Below are 26,018 nucleotides of genomic sequence, written 5' to 3'. Positions count from 1 at the left end.
CTACCAAGGCAAAGGAGAAATTAAGTGGATGGGAAGGGAAATTCAATTTACCATACACTGTTCTCTTGTTCTTGGGTAAAAACAACCAAATAAATCTATTATACACATCCTCTTCATGAAGGATGATACTGTATTAATTATTAAGAGAGTCATAATCATTGAGACACCAACAGTGAGAAGCTAGTTAATTTACAGGGGGAAAAATATGAATTTGGTTCCCAGGAAGCCCCGGAGGACATTTGGTTTTCACTTTGCGAGGACAGCAGCTGCTTTTAAATTAACTGAGGGGAAGGCTGTGAGCCTGCAGAGCGGTTCTCAATGGATGGAGCTGTTACAGAGACCAGCCCAGCAGCAGGCACCCTGTGGGTACTCAATAAATATTCATTCAAGATGTCAATTCCTCTCATGATCGCTGTGCTTAGAAAATGCTAAACAACAGTGTAAAAATGCATTTATTCTAGATGGACAAAAAAGTATTCTGGACAAACGTGCTTTTTGGCAGTCATGAAAAGGCACAAAATACCATGAAATTTTAAAAATGTGACCCTCCCAACAGCCAATACTACACAGCACTATAAAAGGAAATAAGCATTCATATCAGTACAGCAATCATCATGCACTGTACTCTGAATCAATAAAACCTACTATAATTAGAATTCAATGAAAAGACTCTAGGATTTTGAAGCCATGAGTTCCAGAGTCAGAGATATCCAGGGAACAACGAAGGGAGTGGGAATGGGAAATTTATCTGGGAGGAGCTTAGCATCGGCTAGTAGAAGTCACCAGAAAAGCAAGCTGTTTTCCCAAGCAGGGGACAGAGGGGAGTAAGCCTCAGGAAGCAGCTCAGCAGGGATGTTGAGGAGACTTCAGCATCTTCTGCCTCAAACTGAGCAGCGGAACAAAGACTCCAGTGACTGAGTACCAGAAGCAAATGAGCAAACCACACAGGAAGATTATGTCTCAGTCTGGTCACTATATTCTAAATTGAAATGGAAAATCTGGAGCTGACTCAGAGAAGGATGACCAGAGGAAGAGAAGTCCAGAAAACACATCACATAGAAAAGGATGGGAGGCCTTAAGAAGTTGGAGGGACAAACGGCCTTCAAAATTGTGCGGTCTGTCATACAAAAGAAAGACTAAACGTATTCTGCGTAGTTTCAGAGGGATGGGCAGCCCCTGAGGACAGAGGTTGTGGAAAGGCAGGCTTGTGCCTCTATCAGGAAGGCCTTCAGAGATGTGACATTCCCGTTCTGGGAAGCATGCAAGCAGCCCACAGCTGACCACGTGTCAGAAATGAAGAGACAACGTTGGAACAGACGGTATCCAAAGTCCTAAATTCAATCATGAAGACCCAATTATCAAAATTTCTTGACCCTCTAACAGGGTCTTGTTGGATATAACCCCCACCCCCAAACCATTATAATAAAGGGTTCTAGGCTTTTAAATGGAAGGCGGTTTTATAATTTATATTAAGGTACAAAAATTTAAAGATTTAGAAGAATAGTAAGTCATATGTATAAATTAGACAATCTGGAAATAGAGTAGGAGGCCATTTTGTGTTACTAGATGGATTTCAATGCTGGTGACACTTCCATTATGGACAAGAAAGCTGATAGCACTGAAGGCCAACAAGGCATCATGGTCAAAATGACTTCTGTCCAGACTGCCTCTGTGCCACCATTAAAAGCTCTCACAAAATACTTTGGCCAATCAACACTCCCTAAATCTTTTTCAGGCTCAATTCCAATTGATTGTATTTCTTGTCATATGTCCATAAGAACTGAAGTATTTGTAATCTTTGTTAAATGTTTTAACAGACTGATTTGTGTTTATAACCAAATATCCCTCTGTCATTCTTAAGAAAAAAAATACGAAAATCAGTTTTGGATTAATAACAAATTTGACTTTAAAAATTTCTTTCCTGGTACAAAACAACACAAGAATTTGAAAATCTGATTCCCCTTCACTGACAGTAAAGTCACTTTCTGAGTGAGTTTCAGTGGCATGATGTGGTCTAATGTTTCTGTAAGAACCAGCCAAACGTCATCCAGCATTACTAACACTAGACTGGGGCAGAGAATACAGGCCCGTTACGTCTTACTTGTGTTTGGATGCATTATTCGTTTCAGTTTGACGGTTTTTACCATTCACCAAGAAAGGTTCTGAGAGAAAAAAAAAACAGAATAGGGATGTCACCTGATTCTTGTAAATAGTTGTTTATACAACTCTTCCAACATTAACAACATCCAACATTAATAGAATTGTCACAGGGCAAAATGTCAACTAAGAATTGTGGTTCCAAAAATACAGCTAGTTGTGGAATCTTAGATTGTGTTTTATGTGGATAAAAATTGAATGTGTCACCTAACTAAAATGCTCATTTTGTTTTCATGGAAATTCCTGAAGCCGTGCACTTTCTTCTCATCCATAAAGCCAGCTCCTCAAAAACCACCAAAGTGTGAGCCCATAGTAAAGAGTAAGCATGAATGGTCCAGAAGGATCAAAATGAATCACCTGATTTAAAAACTCAAAAATCTAACTGGTTCAACAAATATACATTAGGTTCCTACTATGTTCCATGCCCATGAATTACTTGCTTTGTATCCGTACCATCTAATATTGTATCAAGCAGACATTAGAGTTACAATAATTTTTTTTCAATACTGAATGAATATACTAATTAACTATAGGATATAGAATATTGGAGTTTTTTTTTTTAAAGAAGGATGTCAAAGAACATTCTGCTCAAATGTCATCTAAATAAAATGTAGAAGTTGTCAAAGCTATTAATGTGACCTGAAACTTACTGATTTTGTTCATTAAATGACAATAACAACCAACAGGCATATTGAAGAATCTTACCACCACATCAATCCATGCCAGGGTTAGACCTGCTACTTATTCTAAGAGGGGTAAAAAGAGGAAATCAAGTAGTTCTTTCAGAAAGACATTCTCATGTCAGTTACATACATCAGCAGGCCATACTGCATTTGACAATATTAAGGTATAGATAATTTTGCCTAATTCAGAGGCTCTACAGCTTTAAGTTCTACACTCACAGTCCTGCTCTATCTTTAAGCTGACTGCTTTCGTTTTGCCACCACACACTGTAGTCTCGTCATCTTTGCTCCAAGAGAACCATCACTTGTTGGTATGGGGCTTTGGAAGAACATGTCCTGTTAATGCCTCGAGCTATCTGCTGCAGAAGATCACAGATTACGCTGTGATGCTCCTTCAGGAAGTTTTGATGCCAAAACACTGGCGAAAGATTTGAGGCTGTTGTAACAGAACTGTAACTGTATCGGTTAACAGACTCATGCACCCCTCGAAAAGGAACAGGGAGCACAAAGGAGGCAGCCAGTGGGGTACTGTTACCCTACCCACGTGCCACTGAGCATTAGGGCTCTCTGTAAGTTCCTGAGAGATAAATCAAGTTCCTGATGGACAGGCTAGCAAAGGCAAAACATTTCATCTTTAATGTTAATACTGATGGACTGCTAGTGGCTTTATGAGGGAGGGAAAGCATGAATAAGTGACACTGGTCTAGGCAAAGATAATGAGAGACTGAAATAGGGGAAGAGAAGAGTAAGTGTAAAGGAGAGTGATTATAATAGGATAATCAAGGGAGCTGTGACGAGTTTAATTTGATAAAGAAAAACTTGGAGAGGTAAATATGATCGATAGTATCTTCTGTCACACCAGATCCACTTTCTGCTCTTTTCCACCAGGCTCTTTCCCTTTGGAGGCTGGTCAGTGAGGTCTACAGTAGGCTCCCTTGCTCTCCAGATTCCAGCAGGGTTCAGCCTGCAGCAACCTGTGCACACCATCAGGGGGAAGATATCAAAGTATCGATTCCCAAAGCTATATTCCTTTGAGGCTGCCTCAGGCTGGCTAAACCCCTCAACCCAAGGTCACGGTGCCTCGGACAAAAGCTCTATCTTCCATTCTCTCTTCTCCCAGGTTCCAGCAACCCCTCCCTCTCCACATCTTTTGAGTCAGGGAGTAACAACCCCACTCTTACTCTCACAGGACACGGCACTCTCCCTTGTGGTTTCTCTAAATCTAACCTCACCTTTGTAACTAATGCTTTTATTCAACCCCTCAGATGATTCTAATTTGAGTGTATAATTTACTTCCTGCTCTGGGACTCTGATACATCAAATGTGATTTTAAGATTTTGATCCTGCGTGGCTGTGAGGAGAGGCAGTGTTATCAGGTGAGATAAGCAATACAGGGAGATGCATATGCTCAAATGTGAAAAGAAAACCCTACATTTTGAATTTGCTATACAGCAATCATGGATCACTCACAGACAGAGGTTGGCAGCCACTGCAAAACCAGACCTGGCAAAAAGATAATACAAATCTTGGGAAATCTGTAAGTCCTGATCATTACTATAAGAACACGTTGAATACAAATAATTTATTTAATTTATAAGATGGAATCAGAAAACTCTTTTTAAAATTATAGAATACTAGTGCTTAAAAGAATATGGACGTACCAATACAAGATGAGGAATGAGGATATTGTACCCATTAACATATATGCACCCAATATAGGAGCACCTAAATATATAAAACAAATACTGACAGACATAAAGGGAGAAATTGATGGGAATACAATAATCGTAGGAGACTTTAACACCCCACTAACATCACTGGACAGGTGTTCCATACAGAAAATCAATAAGGTAACAGAGATACTAAATGACATAACAGAACGACTGGACTTGTTGATATTTTTAGGACATTACATCCCCAAAGAACAGAATATACATTCTTTTCAAGTGCTCATGGAACATTTTTTAGGACAGACCACATACTCAGGCACACCAGAAGCTTCAACAAATTTAAGAAGATAGAAACTATCTGAAGCATCTTTTCTGACCACAAGGGCATGAAACTAGAAATCAACCACAGAAAAACAAATCAGAAAAAAACAACTGCATGGAGACTAAACAACATGCTACTAAAAAACCAATGGGTCAACGATGAAATCAAAGAAGAAATTAAAAAATACTTTGAGACAAATGACAATGAAAACACAATCACACAAAATCCATGGGTTGCAGCAAAAGCAGTCCTAAGAGGGAAGTTCATAGTGATACAGGCCTTCCTCAAAAAACAAGAACAATCTCAAATAAACAACCTAACCTACCACCTAAAAGAATTAGAAAAAGAGAACAAACAAACCCACAGTCAGCAGAAGGAAAGAAATAATAAAGATCAGGGAGGAAATAAATAGAATAGAGATTAAAAAACAACAGAAAAATCAATCAAACCAAGAGCTGATTTTTTGAAAAAGTAAACAAAATTGACAAACCTCTGGCCAGGCTCACCAAGAAGAAAAGGGAGAGGACACAAATAAACAAAATAAGAAATGAAAATGGAGAAATTACAACCAACACCACAGAAATACAAAAAATCGTAAGAGGATACTGTGAACAACTATATGGCAAAATAAATTGGACAACTCAGAAGAAATGGACAAGTTTCTAGAAACATACAGTCCATCAAAACAATCAAGAAGAAATAGATCACTTGAACAGACCAATCACTAGAAGTAAAACAGAATCAGCAATAAAAAAAACCTCCCTGAAAACAAAAGTCTGGGACCAGATGGCTTCACTGGGGAACTCTATCAAACATACAAAGAAGAGCTCATACTGATCCTTCTCAAACTCTTTCAAAAGACTGAAGAGGAGGGGATACTCCCCAACTCATTCTATGAAGCCCCCATCACCCTGATACCAAAGCCAGATAAAGACACTACCAAAAAAGAAAACTATAGGCCAATATTATTGATGAACATAGATGCAAAAATGATCAACAAAATATTAGCAAACAGAATCCAACAACACATAAAAAAAACCATACACCATGATCAAGTTGGGTTCATCCCAGGGACACAAGGATGGTTCAACATATGCAAGTCAATCAATGTGATATACCACATTAACAAGAGAAAGGACAAAAATCACATGAACATCTCAATAGATGCAGAAAAAGCACTTGATAAAATTCAACACCCATTTATGACAAAAATTCTAACTAAACTGGGTATAGAGGGAACATACCTCAACATAATAAAAGCTATTTATGACAAACCTACAGCCAGCATAACAGTCAACGGTGAAAAGTTGAAAGCCTTCCCACTAAAATTTGGAACAAGACAAGGATGTCCACTCTCACCACTTTGCTCATTATTCTGTTTTCATATATTCAACATTTTCCAACATTTCTCAACATTTAGCCATGTCTGAGAAACTACCTGCTTGGGCTCTTACAAAGGGGCAATTTCTTTAAGTCTGAAGAGCTATTATCAATTTGGGACTTAATGCTGGGAAAAAAAAAGGTGGTGTCTACATAAACAGTTTAAATAATCTCTATTCATCTTAAGGGCAAAATTAACTTTTTTTTGCTAACTTACAAGTGCTTCCCAAATTTTCCACTTTTCTACCTACTATGCCAAAGTAATATCAGACTTTGGTAAGTGGAAGAGATAAAAAGAATGATGATTCCCAAAGTGTAAGCCAAAAAAAAAAAAGAGGAAAAAATGCCCAATGAATTAGTAATTAAAAAGGAAACATCTCAATAAAGAAGATGAAACCATCCTCGAAGACTAGCCAGGAATCTTTTCTAGAAATAATTTACACCATTGAAGAGGTGGACTGAGTGAGCACATTTCCTGGTATGTGAACTGGTGTCACAAACTCAAATGTTTTCAGGGACAAGCCCTTAATCTGAATGTGTGAAGCAGTCAAGTCTTAGACCACAGAAAGTTGTGTTGACAATAACTACCTACTTGCAAAGAGCAGGTTCCCCTTAAGCCCTCAAGTGTGCGTGCGTGTGTGTGTGTGTGTGTGTGTTTACAAACTGGGCTAAACAAAGAATGGCTGGGGGCTGAATTCTGCCTGTGGACCACCAGTCTGTGATGTCCACTGAAGGCAAAGTTGGACACTTCTCTCTCCACCTCACTGCAAGGAAACTTTCCGTTCTTTGGGCCAGCTAGTTCAGGACATTTCATTATTGCTGTGGTCTGAATACTGTGTCCCACTAAAATCTCTCTGAGGAAATTCTAACCCACAAAGAAGATGATATTAAGGAGGTGGGGCCTTAGGCAGAGTATGAGGATGGAGCCTTTGTGAACGGCATTAGTGTTCCTATAAAGGGCTCCCTAGCCCTTCTACCACCTGAGGATGCAGTGAAAAGATGCTGCCATAAACCAAGAAGAAGGTCCTCACCTGACCACGCTGGCCCCCAACCTTGGACTTGCAGCCTCTACAACTATCAGAAATAAATTTCTGGTGTTTATAGGCCCCCAGTCTCTGATATTGTTACAGCTGCCCAAACAGACTAAGACCATCATCAACCCTCCCCTTTATTTTCCATTTTATAAGAAATATCAGAGTCAAAAGATTTCCTAGCTGAAAGTGAATATGTTAGTTTTCAGTTTCATTTCCCAGGAATTAAAAGGAGGAACTTCATCAACTGCATCTCCTGTCTTCCAAAGTCCCCGCACTCCTTCTACACAAAACACAAGAGGAGAGATTTCATGAGATGCCAGCTGGATGGAGCAGTTCACTGATAAAAATCAGGTATACGTGGGATTACTAAGAATGACTGCATTCCTAAAACAGTGAGAATTGAACTGTAAAGCAAAGGATTATCTCAGTTTCATTCTGCAGGTAAAAAACCAAAATGCCATTAACTAAATGCTGGTCTTATCTCATAGTCTCTCAAGGAACCACAGTTTTGATTTTAAGCTCCCCCAGGCATATTAATGGGAGACAGGATGTCTGCACAACCCAGCTCCATTATCTGTGTTTCCATACTACGACATTCATCATTATGGGAAGGGAAGGTTGGCTCAGACAACAATCATATCTTATACCAATACTTGTGTAACAACACAGTTTAAGTTTACTCCCAGAGCTCATAATTCAACTACTAAATTACTCACATGTAAAGCTGATGATCAAAGAACTCTGTATCAAAATTCCTGATTAATATGAAAAGAGTTTTTGCTTACTTAAACACACTATGGATTTAAAAGGTCTCTTTCTTTTTTTTTAACTCTGTAGTTTTTTAGCTTTATACAGATATTGATATAAAATATATGTAAGTTTAAGGTCCACAACATGATGATTCAAAACAACACCACACTGGGAAATGATTACAAAAGGTCTCTTTATAAATAAATACTTAATTGGCTTCATTTCATCCTGACTAATATTTCTGTCAATGTGATTATATTAGAAAATATGTTTATTCTTTGAAAATAAAACCATGTCTGATATAAAAAAATAAAAATAAAAAAGGTCTCTTTATTAACTTGTGCGTTTTTATACAGAATATACCTAACTTTTTCCTTTCAGTCCAGTTGGAATCATGACAGTCAGGATTTAGGCTAGAATTATGTGAGCAAAGTGCTTGGAAGGGTTTTCAAAGCTGGACTACAATTATGTTAAAAATATGTATGCACACAGACAAAGACTAGAAAGCAATTTTTTAAACACGCAAAAATATATTGGGAAGGTAGAACTACAAGTGCCTTTTTCATTTTGTAATACTGTATTAGTCTTGATATTGTGGAAATTCAGTGAAAACGACTTAAAGCTCAGGTACTTACCATGGTTGGAAAATAGCGACTAGTTTTGAATTTTTTCAGAGCCATAGAAGAGGTGTAGGTGCCCAAGAAGAGGATGAAAGACATGAGTGTGATATCAGGAACAAAATCACAGTTGTTCCCCACGAGCTTTCCTCCATATTTCAAACACTCCTTCTTCGACAAAAGTGCCCAGTCAAAGGTAGTGTTATGGTACTGCAGAAGAAAAACATGACAGCTTTTCTAGATGATGCTGACACATCAAAACAGCTTTTGATACTTGATGGGCTGATAGGGAATTATGCTCAAAGTCTCTGTAAAACAGTCTGAGGATTAACCACTGGAGGGTGAAACCTGAGGAGGTGTTAACGGAATAACAGGTAAGGGTGGGGGAGGGGGCAGGAGGCTAGCAATTATTGAAAAGATAATGAGAGTGATGCAATCCGCTACCGAGTTCGTGCTCCAACCCTACAATCCCCCATCTGTTCAACAGCAACAAACCACAAAGTCCTTCTTTCCTGTGAACCTTTCTGAGAGTAAACCGAGACACAATAATTAAGTCTCAAAACACGAGACTCTGTGAAGCAACTTTGTTGTTCAAAAAGTACTTACTTTTGTGGCTTCTTGTGCTCCAAGCTAATGGTCCTATAGTTAATGCTCCAAATGTTGTATCTGGTCAATTAATTTACCCAGCACTTTCACAAATGAGCTATTTCTTTCCTGAATATCTACAGAGTGGTGACTTAAGGAATTAAACTATAAAAATGTTGGAGATTTCTGCTTTTTCAGTTACATACCTTAATAAAATACAGCTTTTTTCTCATTGACTCCAGGTCAGCACCACGAGCACCCACTACTGGAATGTGCTGTGATGGGCTGTGGAGTTGGGGATGGGATCTCTGTTCCCGTGTTACTTGGCCTCAAATTCATAGTTCAATTTTCAAATTTTCTTCTACCTCATGATTTGTTGTCATGTTGTCAGTGCTGTACATTTTGATAACAGCTCACTCCTGTTTCTATTTGCTGTTCTAACATGCAAGAGAATCACTGGGCTAGCACAGTAGATAAGGCCAGTGCAACCAACCTCCAGCTGCTCTGAGTTGTAGCTGCTATCAGCTTACAGCTGCCTCCTTCTCTAGACAGCTGCCTTTTGCTGCATCAGAGCTGCCTCACCTGGAAGGATATGCCCCCTTGCAACCTGTTGCTGACCAATGCTAATGGGGTGCTACTATCTGAATAATTGGGCTCCATGAAAATTCATATGCTGAAACCTAATTCCCTATGTGATGGTATTTGGAAGAAGGGCCTTTGGAAGGAGATTAGATCATGAGGGTGGAGCCTTCATGAATGGGATTAGTGCCCTTGTGAAAGAGATCCCAGAGAGCTCCCTGTCCGCCATTTGAGGACACAATGAGAAGACTGGCAATGAGCCAGGAAAGAGAGCTTCACAAAACACCGAATCTGCCAGTGCCATGATGTTGGACTTCCTCCTAGGTCCAGGGTTAATGGCTATGTCATGTGCTAACAGAAGAGTAATTTGACAATAAATAAAGATAAATTTTTCCTGTCCTTTGGGGCAAGAGTTCTACCTCATACCAAATGCATCATCAGTATCCCTTACTAGTCACGAATTCTCATGATATAAGTAATCTAGTCATAAAAGATGATCATGCACATGCAAGAAGACTCTCTGGCCAGAAGGAATTCGTATTTTTATAGAGCTCAAAGGTAAAGTTCTTACTTAAGTCAGGGGGAAAAACAACTCTAGACATTTCCCTGAAATATTAGTTTCAACGTGTAAACAGCTGAATTGCACAATTACTCTTTAATCAAACTCTACTTCTGAGAGGTGATTAATCACTTCTCATTTTGTTTTTCAGATTTCTGCATATGAGTGTTTTTAGCACAGTACATTTCAGGGTTAGAGGTCATAAGAGGTAACAGATTTCTTTTGTTTTAAAATCAGCAAAAATTTACCATAATTTCACTTTTATTTCAGCACTTTAATGTCAGCAGAATCGTTCGTAGCTGGAGCTTTCCAAAGTGGTAAGCAGCGTGGAAACAATCCCATCAGGCAGTTTTATTGATTTGCTGACTGAGATTCAGGCTGAGGTATAAACTACATAGATGTGCATGAAGTGATATACATGTTCCCTTGTTTATGATCAACTTAAAATGCCAACATCACTAGTTTGTATACCTCAAATGATTCTCTGTGTCACTGAACAGAAAAGTTAGCCTCCAAACACCATCTTTCACTAAGAGCTTCAGTATAAAAACTTCAGGCAGCACGTATGCATAAGTATCTATGTCTTAATATACAGTTTCCCATTCCCATAAAACTTAAACTCTAGCTAGTAAGGAATTCTACTTAAATATCACTGGAAAAGCATCTATATTTTTTCCATTTCTCAGTGTTATCATTCCATATAAGCTGCTATCAATGAATGTGAACTCCATAAAACTTCAGGCAAAACCTGTATCAAGAACTAAGCATTAAGACCGAGCATGACTCATCTGTTAATGGTGTACACAAGGAAACATGCAAAGTAGAGTGTTCAATAATTAGCTGATAATTTAATCATCACAGATACCGATTTATGTAATTTTTATTACAACATATCTCAATATATTTGTGAAACAGATACTTTTGCATAAAAATTATATTTTTTGCTTCAGAGGTCAATTTTGCCTTGCCCAGGTAAGGGGTACATTAAAAACAAGAGAAACTGCACTGATACCAGTTGCCGCTTGCAAAATCTAATGGTTTCCAAAGTTTTATCATCAGCAAACACCTTTTTCATGTAAAATTTATGCAGAGCCCCAATAATTAAAACTGAGCTATTCTGCCTTTACACCAGTGAGGAGGCATTTAAGTCTGTCTCTCAACACATCTACCTACCTCAAGGCAGCCCCTGACTCACCTCTCTGGATTCCCAGCTCAGTCTGAGAGGAACGTTGCTTTAAAAACAATGCCGTTTCATTTAAAGTTATCCACCTACCTCTCTCTCTGTCTACCCATCTCTTATTAAAAGTTATCTAAAATTACCATGAATAGTTTAATCCCAGAATCAGCAAACTACATCTCACAGATGAAATTCTGCCACCCTCCTCCCCTGTTTCTGTAAATAAAAGTTTTATTGAAACACAGTCATGCTCATTGATTTACATATTGTTCACAGCCGCTTTCTGCTACAACTGTAGCATTGAGGGATTTCAACAGAGACTGGCCCACAAATCCTAACATATCTACTATCTGTTCCTTTACAGAAAAAGGTTTAATTTCTTGTCCAGGGCTCCTATGTTACTTTACATTATTCTTTTAAATGAAATCTTCATGATTTCAGCAGAATAGTACATTACACATTTTTGTTTGGCAGCCTTTTACACTTATTATTTCATGAACAGTGTTTTTGATACTAACTGATTGATTTTAAGTAATTCTAGTTTTGATCATTTGTAATTTTCAGATTGTAGTAAGTCATAGAATAAGCAAAAAGACGTAAGTGATTCCTCCTAAGTTCATTTATTTTGAAGGAGAGATTGAAAATGTACTAAAGCAGCAGACTGGGAAAATATCTTCATGGGTTTCAATCTCAACTCTATCACTATTCAGGTGAAAGACAGAAAAAAGTAACTTCACTTTCCTGTGCAGCTACAAAGAGGACCTGTCACTTAGAGTACCAGGAAGATCCTGTGATCATAACTTTAAAAAATGCTCTAAAGTGACTAGCATTCTTCGCATGCAAACCAGTCTGATTACGGTTCAGTAAGTCATGGTGGAAAATGTACAACCAAGTGACACTGGCTCCTGAAAGAGGGCAACTCTGTGCCAGACATACCCAACAGAGATGCCAAGTGACATGAAAAAGAAAGAAATCCCCGAGTCCCCTTAAATATGTAAAATACTGTGTGCGTGTACATTTCTCTGGGAAGAGCCACCACAGATTTCATTAGAACCTCAAAGGAGCCAGTGATGCATTGCAGCTTCAGAAGTGCTGCTCTAGTGCTGTTATAACTGAGATAATTCTGTTCTCCTAATATGACATTCTCTGTGTATTTCAGCCACACTCCAACTCTCATTTACTCTGAAAACAACTTCATGCTTTTAGGATTAACAGTGCTTTGTTAACTCCTCAGCAAATGTTCTCCAATTCAAAGAAAGATTAGTCATTTTGTTATTACTTTTTAGTAAACTATTCTACATCCTACTTACATGCTCAGAGGCATTTTAAACTTCACATGTTCAAAACTAACTCCTAATCTTCCTCCTGAAGCCTGCGACCCTTAGGGTCTTGCCCATCTCTGTTAATAGCAACTTCATCCTCCTACATTCTAAGAACAGAAAACCCTGAAATCATTGTTAATTCCTCTCTTTCTCACAAGTTACATTATGGTGAAGACTTTATATTAAAATGTATCACATCTCACCCACAACCATGGCTACAAGCCTCTTTCAAGTGATCACTGTCTCCTCTGGGCTTAGGGCAGGAGACTTTTATCTCATTGCTCTGTCCTTTACTCCTTAGAGGAGATTCTCATTTCTCCATAGCTTTGATCTTTATTTCCTATGCAAAATTCTATACACAGGGTTTAAGTGGTTAAATCAGAATCTAAAGAACAAGACAGATAGGAATATAATCTCAGAGGTCCTCTCTGCCTGTCAGAACTCTCATAGCACGTGACCTCTATTTCTCATGCTGCTTCTAACTTCCTATTAAAAGTACACTGTAGCTTCCCTCAGTGAGACCATCAGTGTGATAAGCTGGAAATGCTCAGAGAGATGTCCAGTGGGACTGGTGACCTGCAGCTGGAAAAGATGACAAGTTTGGAGACATCGACTAAGGAGTTAGCTGCAAAGAACTGATCACTGAAGTAGTAAGATTTAATAAAACTACAAAAGGAAAATGTGCTAGGAGAAAAGAGTGTGAAACATCTCAGGTACCCACAACGGAAGTAGAGACATCACAAGAGAATGATGGGTAAAAGGAAAGGTACAAAGAGTATATTGAAAATGAAAAGAAGGGAAAATGGGGGAGAGCTGAGAGGGTCAAACGTTGCAGAAATGATAATGAGGAATGAAGACTGAACAAAATCCATTGATATATTTTTATTATTTTTGGTAACTAGAATGCTTTGGTAATTTCTTGAGCGAGGATTCAAATAAGAGAAATTAGCTGAGAAATGTGGGAGAGTGAAAAATTGAAATGGCAATTCCAGACAATTTTTTTTTTCAAGAAATACAGTGGCCAAAGGACAGGCTAGAGCATGTAAGCATTACATGACCCAGGCAAGTTCTTCAGGGCTGGTGAAGACTTCTGAGATGCTTGTGATGGATGAGAAAGAACCCAGTTATGGGTATGGAAGGATAAAGAGGGTGCTGGGAATAAGAAGGGTGGAGAAAGGAAGATGAAAGATTAAGCTGGAGAGAGAGATGGGGGGAGAGTGTGACTAGGACTTGGCCTGTTCAGACCAGAGATGGGTAGAAGCCAGAAATGACAAACGCATAGCATCTGCAGACCCAAGGGACTGTGTGTTCACCAAAAATAAGAATGAAGAGCTGACCAAGACACGGGCAGAGTCCAATTTAGGATACAGCAGGCACCAAAATAAGCCACAGTTAACCGAATGAATGAAATCATTCATCAAGATCCAAATATTTGACATATTTAAGGAAGATACCTATCAATTTATCTATCCTTTCAATTGGAGGACAAAATGAAAGCAAAATAAACTTTCACTTTACAGTGATCAGGCAAAATACAGGATTCCCAGTTACATCTGAATTTCAGATAAACAATGAATAACATTTTCAGTATAAGTATGCCCTATGCAATATGTGGGACATACTTACACTAAAAAAAATTATTCATTATTTATCTGAAATTCAAGTGCAACCATGACTCTATTTTTTTTTTCTAACTCTGGTGAAACTATTTCAATTAGATATAGGCTTTTTTTGAGTAACAAAACAGAAAGTAGAGAAATGTGGTCAAAACAAAACAGAAAATGCATTGGGCCCCAATTATATGGATAAACTAAGATAAGCTTTAAGGGAGCAATAAAGAAGAACAATTTTGAAAAGGTTTATTAGAGAAATAAAATATGACCACTTAAATATTAGCTAATTATACAAGGCAGTTAAAGAAAGAGGTGAGTAGATCAGAAGAGGGACTTACTAATTTCATGGAGCACAAGGAAGACAAAAATTAAACTACACCTTGCAAGAAAGACTTGTCTTTGTAGAACTCTCATACTCAAAAGGCAGTAGGGAGAAAAGTGGCAGGACAACAACTAGGAAGGAATGGCCGAGAGCAACAAAAGCCAATGGAAAAGGGAATGAAAGTGACAAATTTCGGATGTATATTTCTTCCTGTATTGGCAGAAACAAAGAAGTAAAGCATTAGACAGAGACACACCATGAGCAAAGATGCTGATTTAGAGACATACAATGCTTCAGTCACTTACCCAGTAAGTCCTTTAAGTCTACAACTTATCGAATACTCACCAAATGGAAGAACTCACAGTGAGTGCACCAGGTGGGCCAAAGCAGAGTGTCTGCATAAACAGGTGTAAGAAAAAGAGGTGCCAAGAAAATGGGACCAAGTTGCTGAGGGTCTTAACCAAGGGCAATCTCATGAAAAGAGATTTCTACCTATTTTTCTGGATCTCACTGTCTAGAGAATGACCCTGTCTGTATTCAGTGTTTATAAATCTAAAAAGTCAAATATCTACTGAAGGATTAATTTAAAAATTTAAAATATGACAGCATCCTCCCCAGAGACAAAGTGGGGGATACACGAGAGAGAATAGGCAAAATTCTGACAGTCATCAAAGCTAGGTGATGTGTAGAGAAGGATTTATTGTATCATTATTCTGCCTATTTAAGTGCATGTTTTAAATTTTCCATAATATTTTTTAAAGTAGGAACATGTTGGGGGAGGGTATAGCTCAGTGGTAGAGTGCATGCTTAGCATGCATGAGGTCCTGGGTTCAACCCCTCAGCACCTCCTATAAAAATAAATAAATAAACCTACCCCCCGCCAACCAAAATAAAGGAAAAGTTAAAAAAAAAAAAAAAAAAGTAGGGACATGTAATCTTCAAGGAGATTTAAGGACAGAGTGGTTTTTGCACTGGACTTTCTTAATGAGAGAAAATCACAAGGATGCTATGCACAAGAAGATTAATATGACATTCCATTTCCCATGAAAATGAATGTTAACTCCTAGAATAACCCTGAGAGGACATCAAATCAAAGCACTTTTGCTTCCATGTCTGAATGCCAAGTGGAATTTATGAGACTGTAACAGTTCTTAGGCCCACGATTAACAGGATCTCCATGTAGACATGATATGCTTCACTGGGTAACACAATGTGCAAAAAAAATTTTAAATAAAAATGAAAGATTTCTATATTGCTCTCCTTGAATATCAACTGGTAAAATATATGCCTTTATATTTTATATATATAAAAGTGAGGGTAAGGTGACAAATAAGTCGCAAGGTTACATATTTAATGTACTCCTTCAGGGTTTTTCCCCTGCAGTGGGTAAGCCAGAAGGGCAGTGATCTGTAGTCTTACTTTATGATCTGCAGGATGCATGTGAGCTGCGATTGTCAAAACAAATTGGTTGTTCTGCTTAAGATATAGAAAGTTGCAGGAGACTGTTAGTTGTCCCAAACTTAAGAACCAAAACAAGCCAGATAAGCTATAAAATCACAGTTTAAAAAATTCCATCAGAGAGGGAAGGATGCAAAGAAACCTAAATAAATTAAATTCCAAAAAGTGACAAGACCTTCATAGGAGAGAAGCGATCGCTGGTGCACAAGCCCTGGCAGAGCAGCAGGTAGAGATAAATCCATTGTAGATGGAGGTACGGAGAAATAAGCCAAATCTTTAATGAATTTTTAATGGCTGCCTGTAGTCTGGGGTGACAGGCTAGAATTCCATGGAGCCCCCGGCATCAACCCACCTGCATCCACACACCAACCCTTTCATGGTCTTTGCCAACTGCATAGACTGTACATAAAAGGCTGGAGAGGTTGGACAGGAGAGCTGAGAGAAACCTCCCCTTAGACACAACATTTCATCAAGTGCAAGGAAGCCACTTTCCTGAGATGGGAAGGAGGACAGGAGAGCTGAGGGGAATCCCTTGGAGGTATTCAGCTCTCTGACAGGGCTAAGGCATCTGTTCTCTGAAGGCTGGATGTAGAGCAGTTGGGCAAAGAAAGATCTCCCAAGGCTCAAAAAGCTGGCGCATAATGCAGGAAATAGAGCATTTCACGGGACTTCCTGGGATGATGGAAACACGCTATACCTTGTTTTGGGTGGTGGTTACATGAGATAAGAAATTGTCAAAACTCATTACAAAGAGCACATAAGAACTGTGTATCTTAGGTTTTGCCTCAATTTAATTTAAAAAATCTCATATGAAAAACAGATACTAACTGATCTATTCTAGCACCTTCTCAGAAGAGACTGATGTTAGATTTTGAAATCTGTTCTCTAGCTCTAAGAGCTAGTAAGCAGCACATCTCAATGCTGACTGTTGAGATACAGCGTGGATAAGCTGTGGCTGGTCTCAAAGATTTAGAGATCTTTTAAAGAACATTGGTTGCAGGTTGAAGAGATATTCCAAGTGAGAAAGCTATGGGAAAACTGACAATGGTGAGACAGTTTAAAGAATAGACTTACCTTGTGATCCAGCAATCCCACTCCTGGGCATATATCTGGAGGAAACTCTAGTTTGAAACAATACATTCACCCCAATGTTCATAGCAGCATAACTTTACAATAGTCAGGACATGGAAACAACCTAAATGTCCACTGACAGATGACTGGATAAAGAAAAATGGACTACTACTCAGCCATAAAAAAGAATAAAATAATGCTATTTGCAGCAACATGGATGAAAGATCAGCATACTAAGTGAAGTCAGAAAGAGAAAGAAAAATACCATACGATATCACTCACGTGTGGAATTTAAAAAAGAGACATGAACTTATTTACAAAACAGAAACAGACCCACAGACATAGAGAAAAAACTTATGGTTACGGGAGTGAGGAGGGATAAATTGGGAGTTCAGGATTGCAGATACTAATTACTATAAATAGAATAGACAAATAACAAGGTCCTTCTGTACAGCACAGGGAACTATGTTCAATATCTCAGTAACTTACAATGAAAAAGAATATGAAAACAAATATATGTATGTGTATGTATGACTGAAGCATTATGCTGTACACCACAAACCAATACATTGGTAAACTGACTATACTTCAATTTAAAAAAAGACACAATGATTCCAACAATAAATGGAAACAATGGGAAATCTGTTTTTTTCCCTTGAAGGGTGGTGATCTGAGAGTTCTGATCTGCCTAAACGCTCTCATGCCCTGTTTCTCCTGCTCTTTTCCCCTGAAGACACACCCACACCACGAGGAAGAAGAAAGCTTGTCTTCATGCCAATGAAGCTGAAAAGAAAAGGGCTTCCTTCCTCTGACAGGATGTTCTCAGCGCCTTCTGAGAGGGAGTCTCGCTGGTGCCCAGGGGCCGCGTGTCACTTTTACAGTAACTTCTTTCATAATCTAATTATGGCCGAATGAAAAGAAGGAAGTGAAGTGGCTGACCATGTCCTAGGAAAGGTTAGCAGAGCCAGTGTGGCCGAAGAGAGGAGCCAGCAGCCTGTCTGAAGCAGTGGCTTCTAATTTCTGCCCTCCACTAACCTGAGTTATAATGGCAAACAGCCGAGTGGAAGGACAAGCATACCTACATAGAATAAAACAGCACCTAACACTGATGGGGGGACAGGTGTGTGCCAGCCACTCTGCTAAGTTCTGCCTATTTATTAACCTGGCTCTTCCAGTATCCTGGAGGTAAATACTATTATCACCATCATGGTACGGATGGGAACTGAGAAGGTCCCACAGCCTGCTGAGTACTGGAGCGCTGCATATGAAACCAGGTAGTCTGATGTAAGAACTTAGTATCTCCAAGTCTTTCTACACGACACGCTAGTATGCTACCCCAAAGAATGGAAACAGGCAGATTTTGGAGTTAGAAAGCCCTGAGTTCAAATTCCAGTTTTACTATATACTGGTCATATGGCCTTTGGAAAGTCAGCTAACCTTTATAAGCCTCTGTTTCATCAATAAAATACCAGTAACATATTAACTCACAAAGTTATTGTGATGATTATAGACAATTAATGTAAACAGCCTGGCCCCTAGTTGGTGCTCAACTTTAGGTACTATTACTGATGATAATAAATCATTATCTCTTTAACTCTCATTCCTGGATCATGTGTGTGTGTATGTGTGTGTGTGTGTGTTTAGTGTCTGTGTCTACACAAAGTATACAAAAAGGAATTGATACAGATAGAAAAGGAGAAATGAACAGAACAAAAGTTGTTCTTCATAATTACACACACACTACATATTTTCCCCCTAATTTCTTCCCTAGAGGTGCTGGACAGAGCAACTTAACATTTTAATTAAGGTATGCCACTGACACACACATGAGGGGACTGTTGTCCTGGAGCACAGACCATTCATAGGGACTAAAAAAAGGACACAGTTCAATCTGCAAACACTGAAGCATCGCGGTGCAGCAGCAGGACCACAGGTCATGGAACCCAGACCTCAGTTCAATCTCTGCTCTACTAATGTACGGCTCTGTGACCTGGAGCTAGAAAGGCTGTTTACCTCCCGGAGCTTCAGTTTCTCTCATCTAGAAAATGAAGGTAATCTTGCCTGGTAGTTGGTGTTAATGATTATAATACATATTAAGGTTTATAATGATGATAATATGTATAAAACACCTGGTCTCCTGTAGATGCTCTATAAATGGCAGCAAAATTACAATCATTATTGTATCTTTATGTCCTCTGTCATAGTTGTACCAGAAGTCAACCACAACTCCCATTTGTTTTCCATGAATCTTACAATGACATCTTGCTATAATTACAGTATCAATTATGAGAGTCTCTCTAGAACTTGCCCAAAGACAGGGCTTAAAAATTCATTAATTTCAAAGCTTTCCTTGATCAGTTACAAAAAGAATTAAATTAGGAAACAATCTCTTTTTAAGTCACTGGAAGTGAGTGTTTTATTAATTTTTATTGCAAATTAACTTACCATTTTAATTAATTACATGTAGAGTTTAAATTTTTAATTAGATTTTAATTAAATTTCTTGAAAGTCTAGAAGGATGTATTTTTCGGTGTTTTAGTCACATCCTTTAAGGCACTAGGCTGGCTGACTCAAGACTGAAAACTGAGCTCTTTTCTGAATGTGCCCTTTAAACATACACGTATTCTCTTACACACACACTCACACACACTCTCAAACATGGAAGAAACAGAGAGGCAAAGTTTGGGGAAAGGCAGAGAAAACAGTAAGTAAAAAAGTGAAGAGAGCCGTTGAATATGAAAACGAGAGAGAACATGAGAGTTGTCCAGGAAAGATTCAAAACATCATCTTTGAAAGGGGTGACGTGGGCACTCGTTATGCAATATCCGCAGGAGTGTTCTGGTCTCCTGAGAGATGGGCACTCTATCAATACAAAGTCTTATGGTGTCTGTCTTCATAACTGAGAGATTGATATTCTTTGGTAAGCTTCCACAGCCAGTGCAGAACGAGCACAATTGCAAGTCTGAAACAGCACTTTCCCCTTTCTCTCCAACACAAAAGTCTCCTTCCAGGGTGCGAACTTCCATGCAAAACAGCTCATTTTTAAAGCTTAGTTCCAGTCTCTTAAAGATCCTTGGTTACAAGCCATGGGAAAGGACGTCATGTGACAGAGGCACAGTCCTTTCACAGTGACACGGGAAATGTCCTGCTACCATCACCCTCAGTGAAGGGAACACAGCACCATCTGGGAGTCAGAAGAATTCGCAATCATACTAGAAACAAAGAAAGGATACCACGCTCTCATTTGTCAGCTTACCTCGCTTTCCTTTGTGAAAATATTTCAAGGTGACCACTAATGGACAGAACAGTTAAATTTCTGAGAAGGTTTGAAAAGTATGTTGTAGGAGTAAATACTCACTTCAGTTTAAAAGAAAAAAGAAAAGGAAACAAAGCTGACCAGAACACAGAAAATGTTTTTTCTGTCCCTCCACTTATCACTGGTTATTAAATACGTGTTCAGACTAGATTGCTGAATGGTGGGAGATAGCATATGAATATTATAATTAGAATATACAATATGCAAATGATTTGAAATATTAAGTCACTTACCATGCCAGTAGAAGAAATAGTTGGCAAATCCTCAGGAGCCAATATGGTATCATTAGATACTGAAATATTAACTGTAAGAAAAAGATAATTTTTTTTACTACAAAAATAAAATTTAAATGAATGATATGCATAATCAGGAAACTAAAAAAGCAGGACTGGGAATTAAAAAATGTCTTCAATAACAACATAAAGGCACAATAAACTTTTATTTATTGTAACTGTATTCACCTTTCACCTAGACAAAAAAACCAAAAAATTGGACACGTCTGTTGTGCTCTCATCTGCTAAGAAACAATGACAAATATTTAAGGAGATGGTATTGTAATTTATTTGTTTCAGGTTTTAAAAAAAAAAAAACTTCTTGGTTACTAAAAGGCACTCAATATATTTTGCCCAGTGGAAAAAATGGCTGTTAAATAAGTGAGGAAGTTGATTACTGGCTTCATATACAGTCAAAACTCAAAAATTGAAGCTTTACTAATTAGGAATTAACTGATTAGGAATTCTGGAAATTTGGACTTCATTTGAGAAAGGATATCTTGGCACAATGTGTGACAACAACAACAAAGTACTAAATAAATAATAAATTATATAAATATAATGGACATGAACAATCTAGTTTTTAAATTATTTTCATATAATTTGGCATCATTTGTAGATTTATTAAGATGTCACTTGCAGAAGAACTCAATTTACTTATTAAACCAATCCTCCTTTTCGAATTATTTCATTGTTTTCTATTTATGAGTCTAAAATTAAAACAGTATTTTAAAAGTATTCTATATATATAATTACAAGATCTTTCTTTAACAGATAAATCTTTTCCCTATTATGTGAAGCATTATGTTTTAGAAAATAAATTATTATGCAGAGACTATCCCTAATTTATGGAAATAATGTAAAATTACACTTACCAAGTTTTTGTCTTTGAGGATCACAAAATTCATTTAACATCCAAATTGCTAATTATTATTTGGTCCCAGAGCATTCCCCCTCCACCCAGTTCCCAAGCCCCTAGTCTGCCTTTTCAGTCTGCCATGTGTTAGGTCCCCCTTATATAAACTTTCAAGGAGAAACAAACAGGTTCCTTTGACTGCTGAAATTTAGAATATAAGATCCCTGAAGGAAGAATAGAAGGGGCAGGCCTTCATTGCTTTTTCCCAGAATCTGATCAGTCTGGTCCTTCACCAACAGGAACACAAAAATATCTGTTGATTATCCAACCTTTAAAAAGAAGGAAATCCTGCCATTTGCAAAAGCATGGATGAACCTGGAGGACATTATGCTGAGTGAAATAAGCCAGGCAAGGAAAGACAAACATTGCACTGGATCATTTATAGATGGAATCTCCAAAAAAAAAGAAGTCAAACCCACAGAAACAGAGAGTAGAATGGTCGTTGCCAGGAGGTAGGGGTTAGGGGAATAGGTAGAGCTGGTAAAAGGGTACACATTTTCAGTTGTAAGAGAACTAAGATCTGAGGCTCTAACGTGTAACACAATGACTATAGTTGATAATACTGTATTGTATAGTTGAAATTCCCTAATAGAGTAGAACTTAAATGTCCTCACCAAATCAAATCAAATCAAATCAAATCCACGAGGTCATGGATGTGTTAACTTAGTGGGAATCCTTTCAGAATGTATAAGAATATGAAATTGTCATGTTGTACACTTTAAATATATTACAATCTTACTTGTCAATTATATGTCAATAAAGCTGAAAAAAAATTCTGTTCACTGTCAATAAAAGAAGCTAGGAAAGGGGCCATTTAATGACTATAAGTGAATGAGAGCAGATAAAGGCAAAAGAATTGAAATAAGGAAAACAAATAAAAGGAGAGACTATTAAGCTTCAGTCCTAGTTTTTCTCAATCCATTCTGATCTTTGAAGGCTCTGGAATTGTTCATCTTTTAACCTAGTGCTAGCTGCTGCCAGGGCTTCCCTAGTCTATCAGTAAAACAAGTACACATGCACACTGTTTTCTTATTCTCTCTGTTTCACTACATGCCACCGAAAGAGTCAAAATAGGATAAAGGATGCTTGGCCCAAACAGAAAGACCTAGCATGAATCCATTCCATAAAGGAAGAAGATGCTAGTAAATTATTATTAACAAAACCTAGAATTTTATTACTATTTTGCTCTAAAATGCTTAAAGTACATTTTCTTATAATTATTCCACTTGTTCACATTGAAACAGACAAGCGCATGTTAACAGGTATACTTTTATACTGGTTTTACTTTGAATGGGACCCAGACGCAAAATATGTCAGGTTTCTCGCCCAGGGTTACAGAGTCAACTAGAAGTGGAGCTGGTACCTAAACCCTGTACACCATTCTTCCTTTTCCTACCCAGCATTTCTGTTCACCAAAATCAGGATGATTCGTGTGGTCACAGAATTCAAGGTGGGAGAGTGCTTGCCAATGTTAGATGACGTGGGTCTTGTCTGTAAATTGAAATGTCTGACTTGTCTGAACATTCGAAGGAAACTAGCATACGTGAAATCAAAAGCACTATTTAGAAGGTGTCTAGAAGCTGCTCTTCCTGAGCTAGATTCTTGAATGCAATTTTATGAGCTTCCTGTCACAAGAGAGTGAAGGTCTTTTTGCAACACACATCTCTGCCTGAAAACAAGGAGTAAGGAGTGAGGAGGGAGGAGGGAGGTATTCCAGGCTCTTTCTTTGTGAAATGAATGACAGATAATAAAGACCACGAGTGAACTAAAACAGGATTCCAATCCGAACTTTTAGTAACTTCTCTCAAGTTCTGGATACATGTCAATTTGCTAACTAAATTCTTTTTATCTTTTCCATTTTCCTTTGAAATAAGCTATGAAAGCACATTGGCTCTTAAAATCCCAAAAGAGCAGTATCAAAAGGACAGTAAGGGGGGGAAGGGTATAGCTCAGTGGTAGAGCACATGCTTAGCACACACAAGGTCCTGTGTTTAATCCCCAGCACCTCCATTAAGAAAAAAAAAAAAAAGACCATAAGAAGTATATACATTTCCTACTTATTTTAATAAGTAGTTGCTTCAAGAGAAAGCCTTCAAAATAAATATATAAACAAGAACTTCCATAAATACATATTGGCAGAATATTGTAGAGTCCATAAATAAGTTTAAAAATAAATTCCTTTAAGCTCACAGGAGAGAAAACGATCAATTCCAATTGGGAACTTGGTCTACAAGAGCCCCTGGTCACCACTTGGATCCAGACACATATGAAGCAGATACTTTGGCAACCAATTGCAGAATGACCTGTGTATACAGGATTTGTAATATGTTTAATTAGGCTTCTGGAAAGGTGAAATGGAAAAGCCAAAATACACTGCATTCTGTTTCTCTTCACTATTTGCTCAGCCCAATGGCTTACAAAACAAAGAAACTCTTTGCCCAAGGAATCTGGCTAATTTAGAATTAGCTGGGACACTCTGTGTCCTGTACTTGGTTTCAGGGTATTTCCACTGGTTGATCATTTTACGTCCCTTGGATTTTCACTTCTTGATCCTTCTTTCCGTGTATCAAATTCTAGCCGATCCTCTGGAATGGAGGAATGTTCACTGTCAGTAACAGATGTTTAAAAAGGTGTCTATGAGTTTTCCATCTTCAACTGGCTTTTCTTTTTATGTTTACTGAGAGATCTAGAGAAAGAACAGGCTGCAGGAACTATAAGCCGAAAAAAGAGGTGATATCCACATGTCAGTGTTAGTGCAGTTTCTACGTAGGGAATGTCAACTGTACTGGGTAAGGCTGTTCTTCTTTATCCTCCAGTGATCTAGTACCAGGAACTAGCCACATGAATCCTCCGCAGGAACAATACCGACAGGAATACGCACAAAAGCTCACTTGAGGCTAAGAGGTCAACTATGAGCAACAACCAGCCACTGAGGCAGATCTCTCTGCTCTGACGCGCCAGCACGTCACAGTGTGGAGAAAGGCGTGCAGGAGGACCACGCTGGACTTCTGGCTCCTCCACCTTCTGGAACACAGTGTCCCCAGACTCCCTTGCCACACAACTGTCAAGAAGTTACCTCACTCCTCTTCACCACAGGTCCTACATTTGTGAAACTGGATTTGACACCATCCACCTCACATGGTTTCCATGTGAATTAAATAAGACAATGTAGGTAAAATTGCTAACACAGTGTCCAATACCAGGTAAACTAAATAAATGGTAGCCAAGATTACTAGTAGCTTTATGACCCAGAGAAAGCAGAATTTCACCCCAGGAAGAATGTCAGCTACCTCACAAGGTTTATGCGATAAAATATAGTTTATTAAAGTCCACTAATAAAACCTCTGGCATTTGGATGGTGCTTAATAAATGTTAGTCAAATCTGAATTTCTGCCCTCAGCATTCCCTCCTAGCATGGAACTGATTAACCTGCTCTGAATAAGAAAAAATTTAAGAGTAGTCTCCACAATAAAGAAACTTTTATTCCATTCTATTTAAGTAACATCTTAAGGAAACTACATAACAAGAACATAGATCTAGAATAAAACTGAGTAAGTTTCTTGCCTGTGTGGTTATGTCAGATTTATTGAAAGGTCTTTGGTAACTTGAGCACACAAGTGTTTCTTGATAAAGTCAAATATTTATACTCTAAGTCTCTAGACCAATAAGAGGGCAAAAAATGGCTTTTGTTAGGATGACAAGGTGAATGAGGAAAACTTTGGGAAAAGCAGCTCTTGAGAAATTAGCTGCCACTATCTCAGCCTTATGTCTTAAACAAAATTAATGGCAAGTTTTTATTCACTCTTTGTTGTTATTATCCTTTTTGTTTTCCTAAGTATTTTTACCAAGCCTCATGTGTGAGATTTTCACTGTCACTAGACAAGTTCAAGTTACGAGCCCTTTAATCCACCGGACACGTTCACCTATGACACTGCACTGGAGCTGAGCTACCATCTGGTATTAAGTGGGATATATTTAGCCACTACTTTTCTCCAAACTTCTCTTCCATACCTACCCACCATTACATTTAGGATATGCATGGACACTATTCTGGGGTACATTTTCCAAATCTGTGTTTTATTCCAACCCAACACTAGGCCATTATCCAGGTCTGGTGATTATCCAAATTCACTGCTTCTTTTCTCATTCCTGCAAGTGTTACACAGACACTGCTAAAACATACGTTAGGTCAATAAAAGGAGACTGAAATGATGA

The 26,018-nt window shown here is 38.2% G+C and overlaps 1 protein-coding gene across 6 annotated transcripts in view; it reads right to left on the bottom strand.

Annotated features, from left to right (window-relative positions):
- Positions 1–26,018, bottom strand: part of SLC4A4 (solute carrier family 4 member 4) — a 310,190-nt gene that overhangs the window by 40,260 nt on the left and 243,912 nt on the right. For all 6 annotated transcript variants that reach the window (XM_064485250.1, XM_064485254.1, XM_031470303.2 and 3 more), the window contains 2 exons: positions 20,849–20,919; positions 8,632–8,823 (listed from right to left, as the gene is read on the bottom strand). In XM_064485250.1, coding sequence (XP_064341320.1) covers positions 8,632–8,823; positions 20,849–20,919 — 263 coding nt within the window. The remainder of the gene's footprint in view (positions 1–8,631; positions 8,824–20,848; positions 20,920–26,018) is intronic.

Source organism: Camelus dromedarius, chromosome 1 (assembly GCF_036321535.1).
Source record: "Camelus dromedarius isolate mCamDro1 chromosome 1, mCamDro1.pat, whole genome shotgun sequence".
In the NCBI taxonomy this organism is placed as follows: Eukaryota; Metazoa; Chordata; class Mammalia; order Artiodactyla; family Camelidae; genus Camelus; species Camelus dromedarius.
This window is presented reverse-complemented; position numbering and strand designations above follow the sequence as displayed.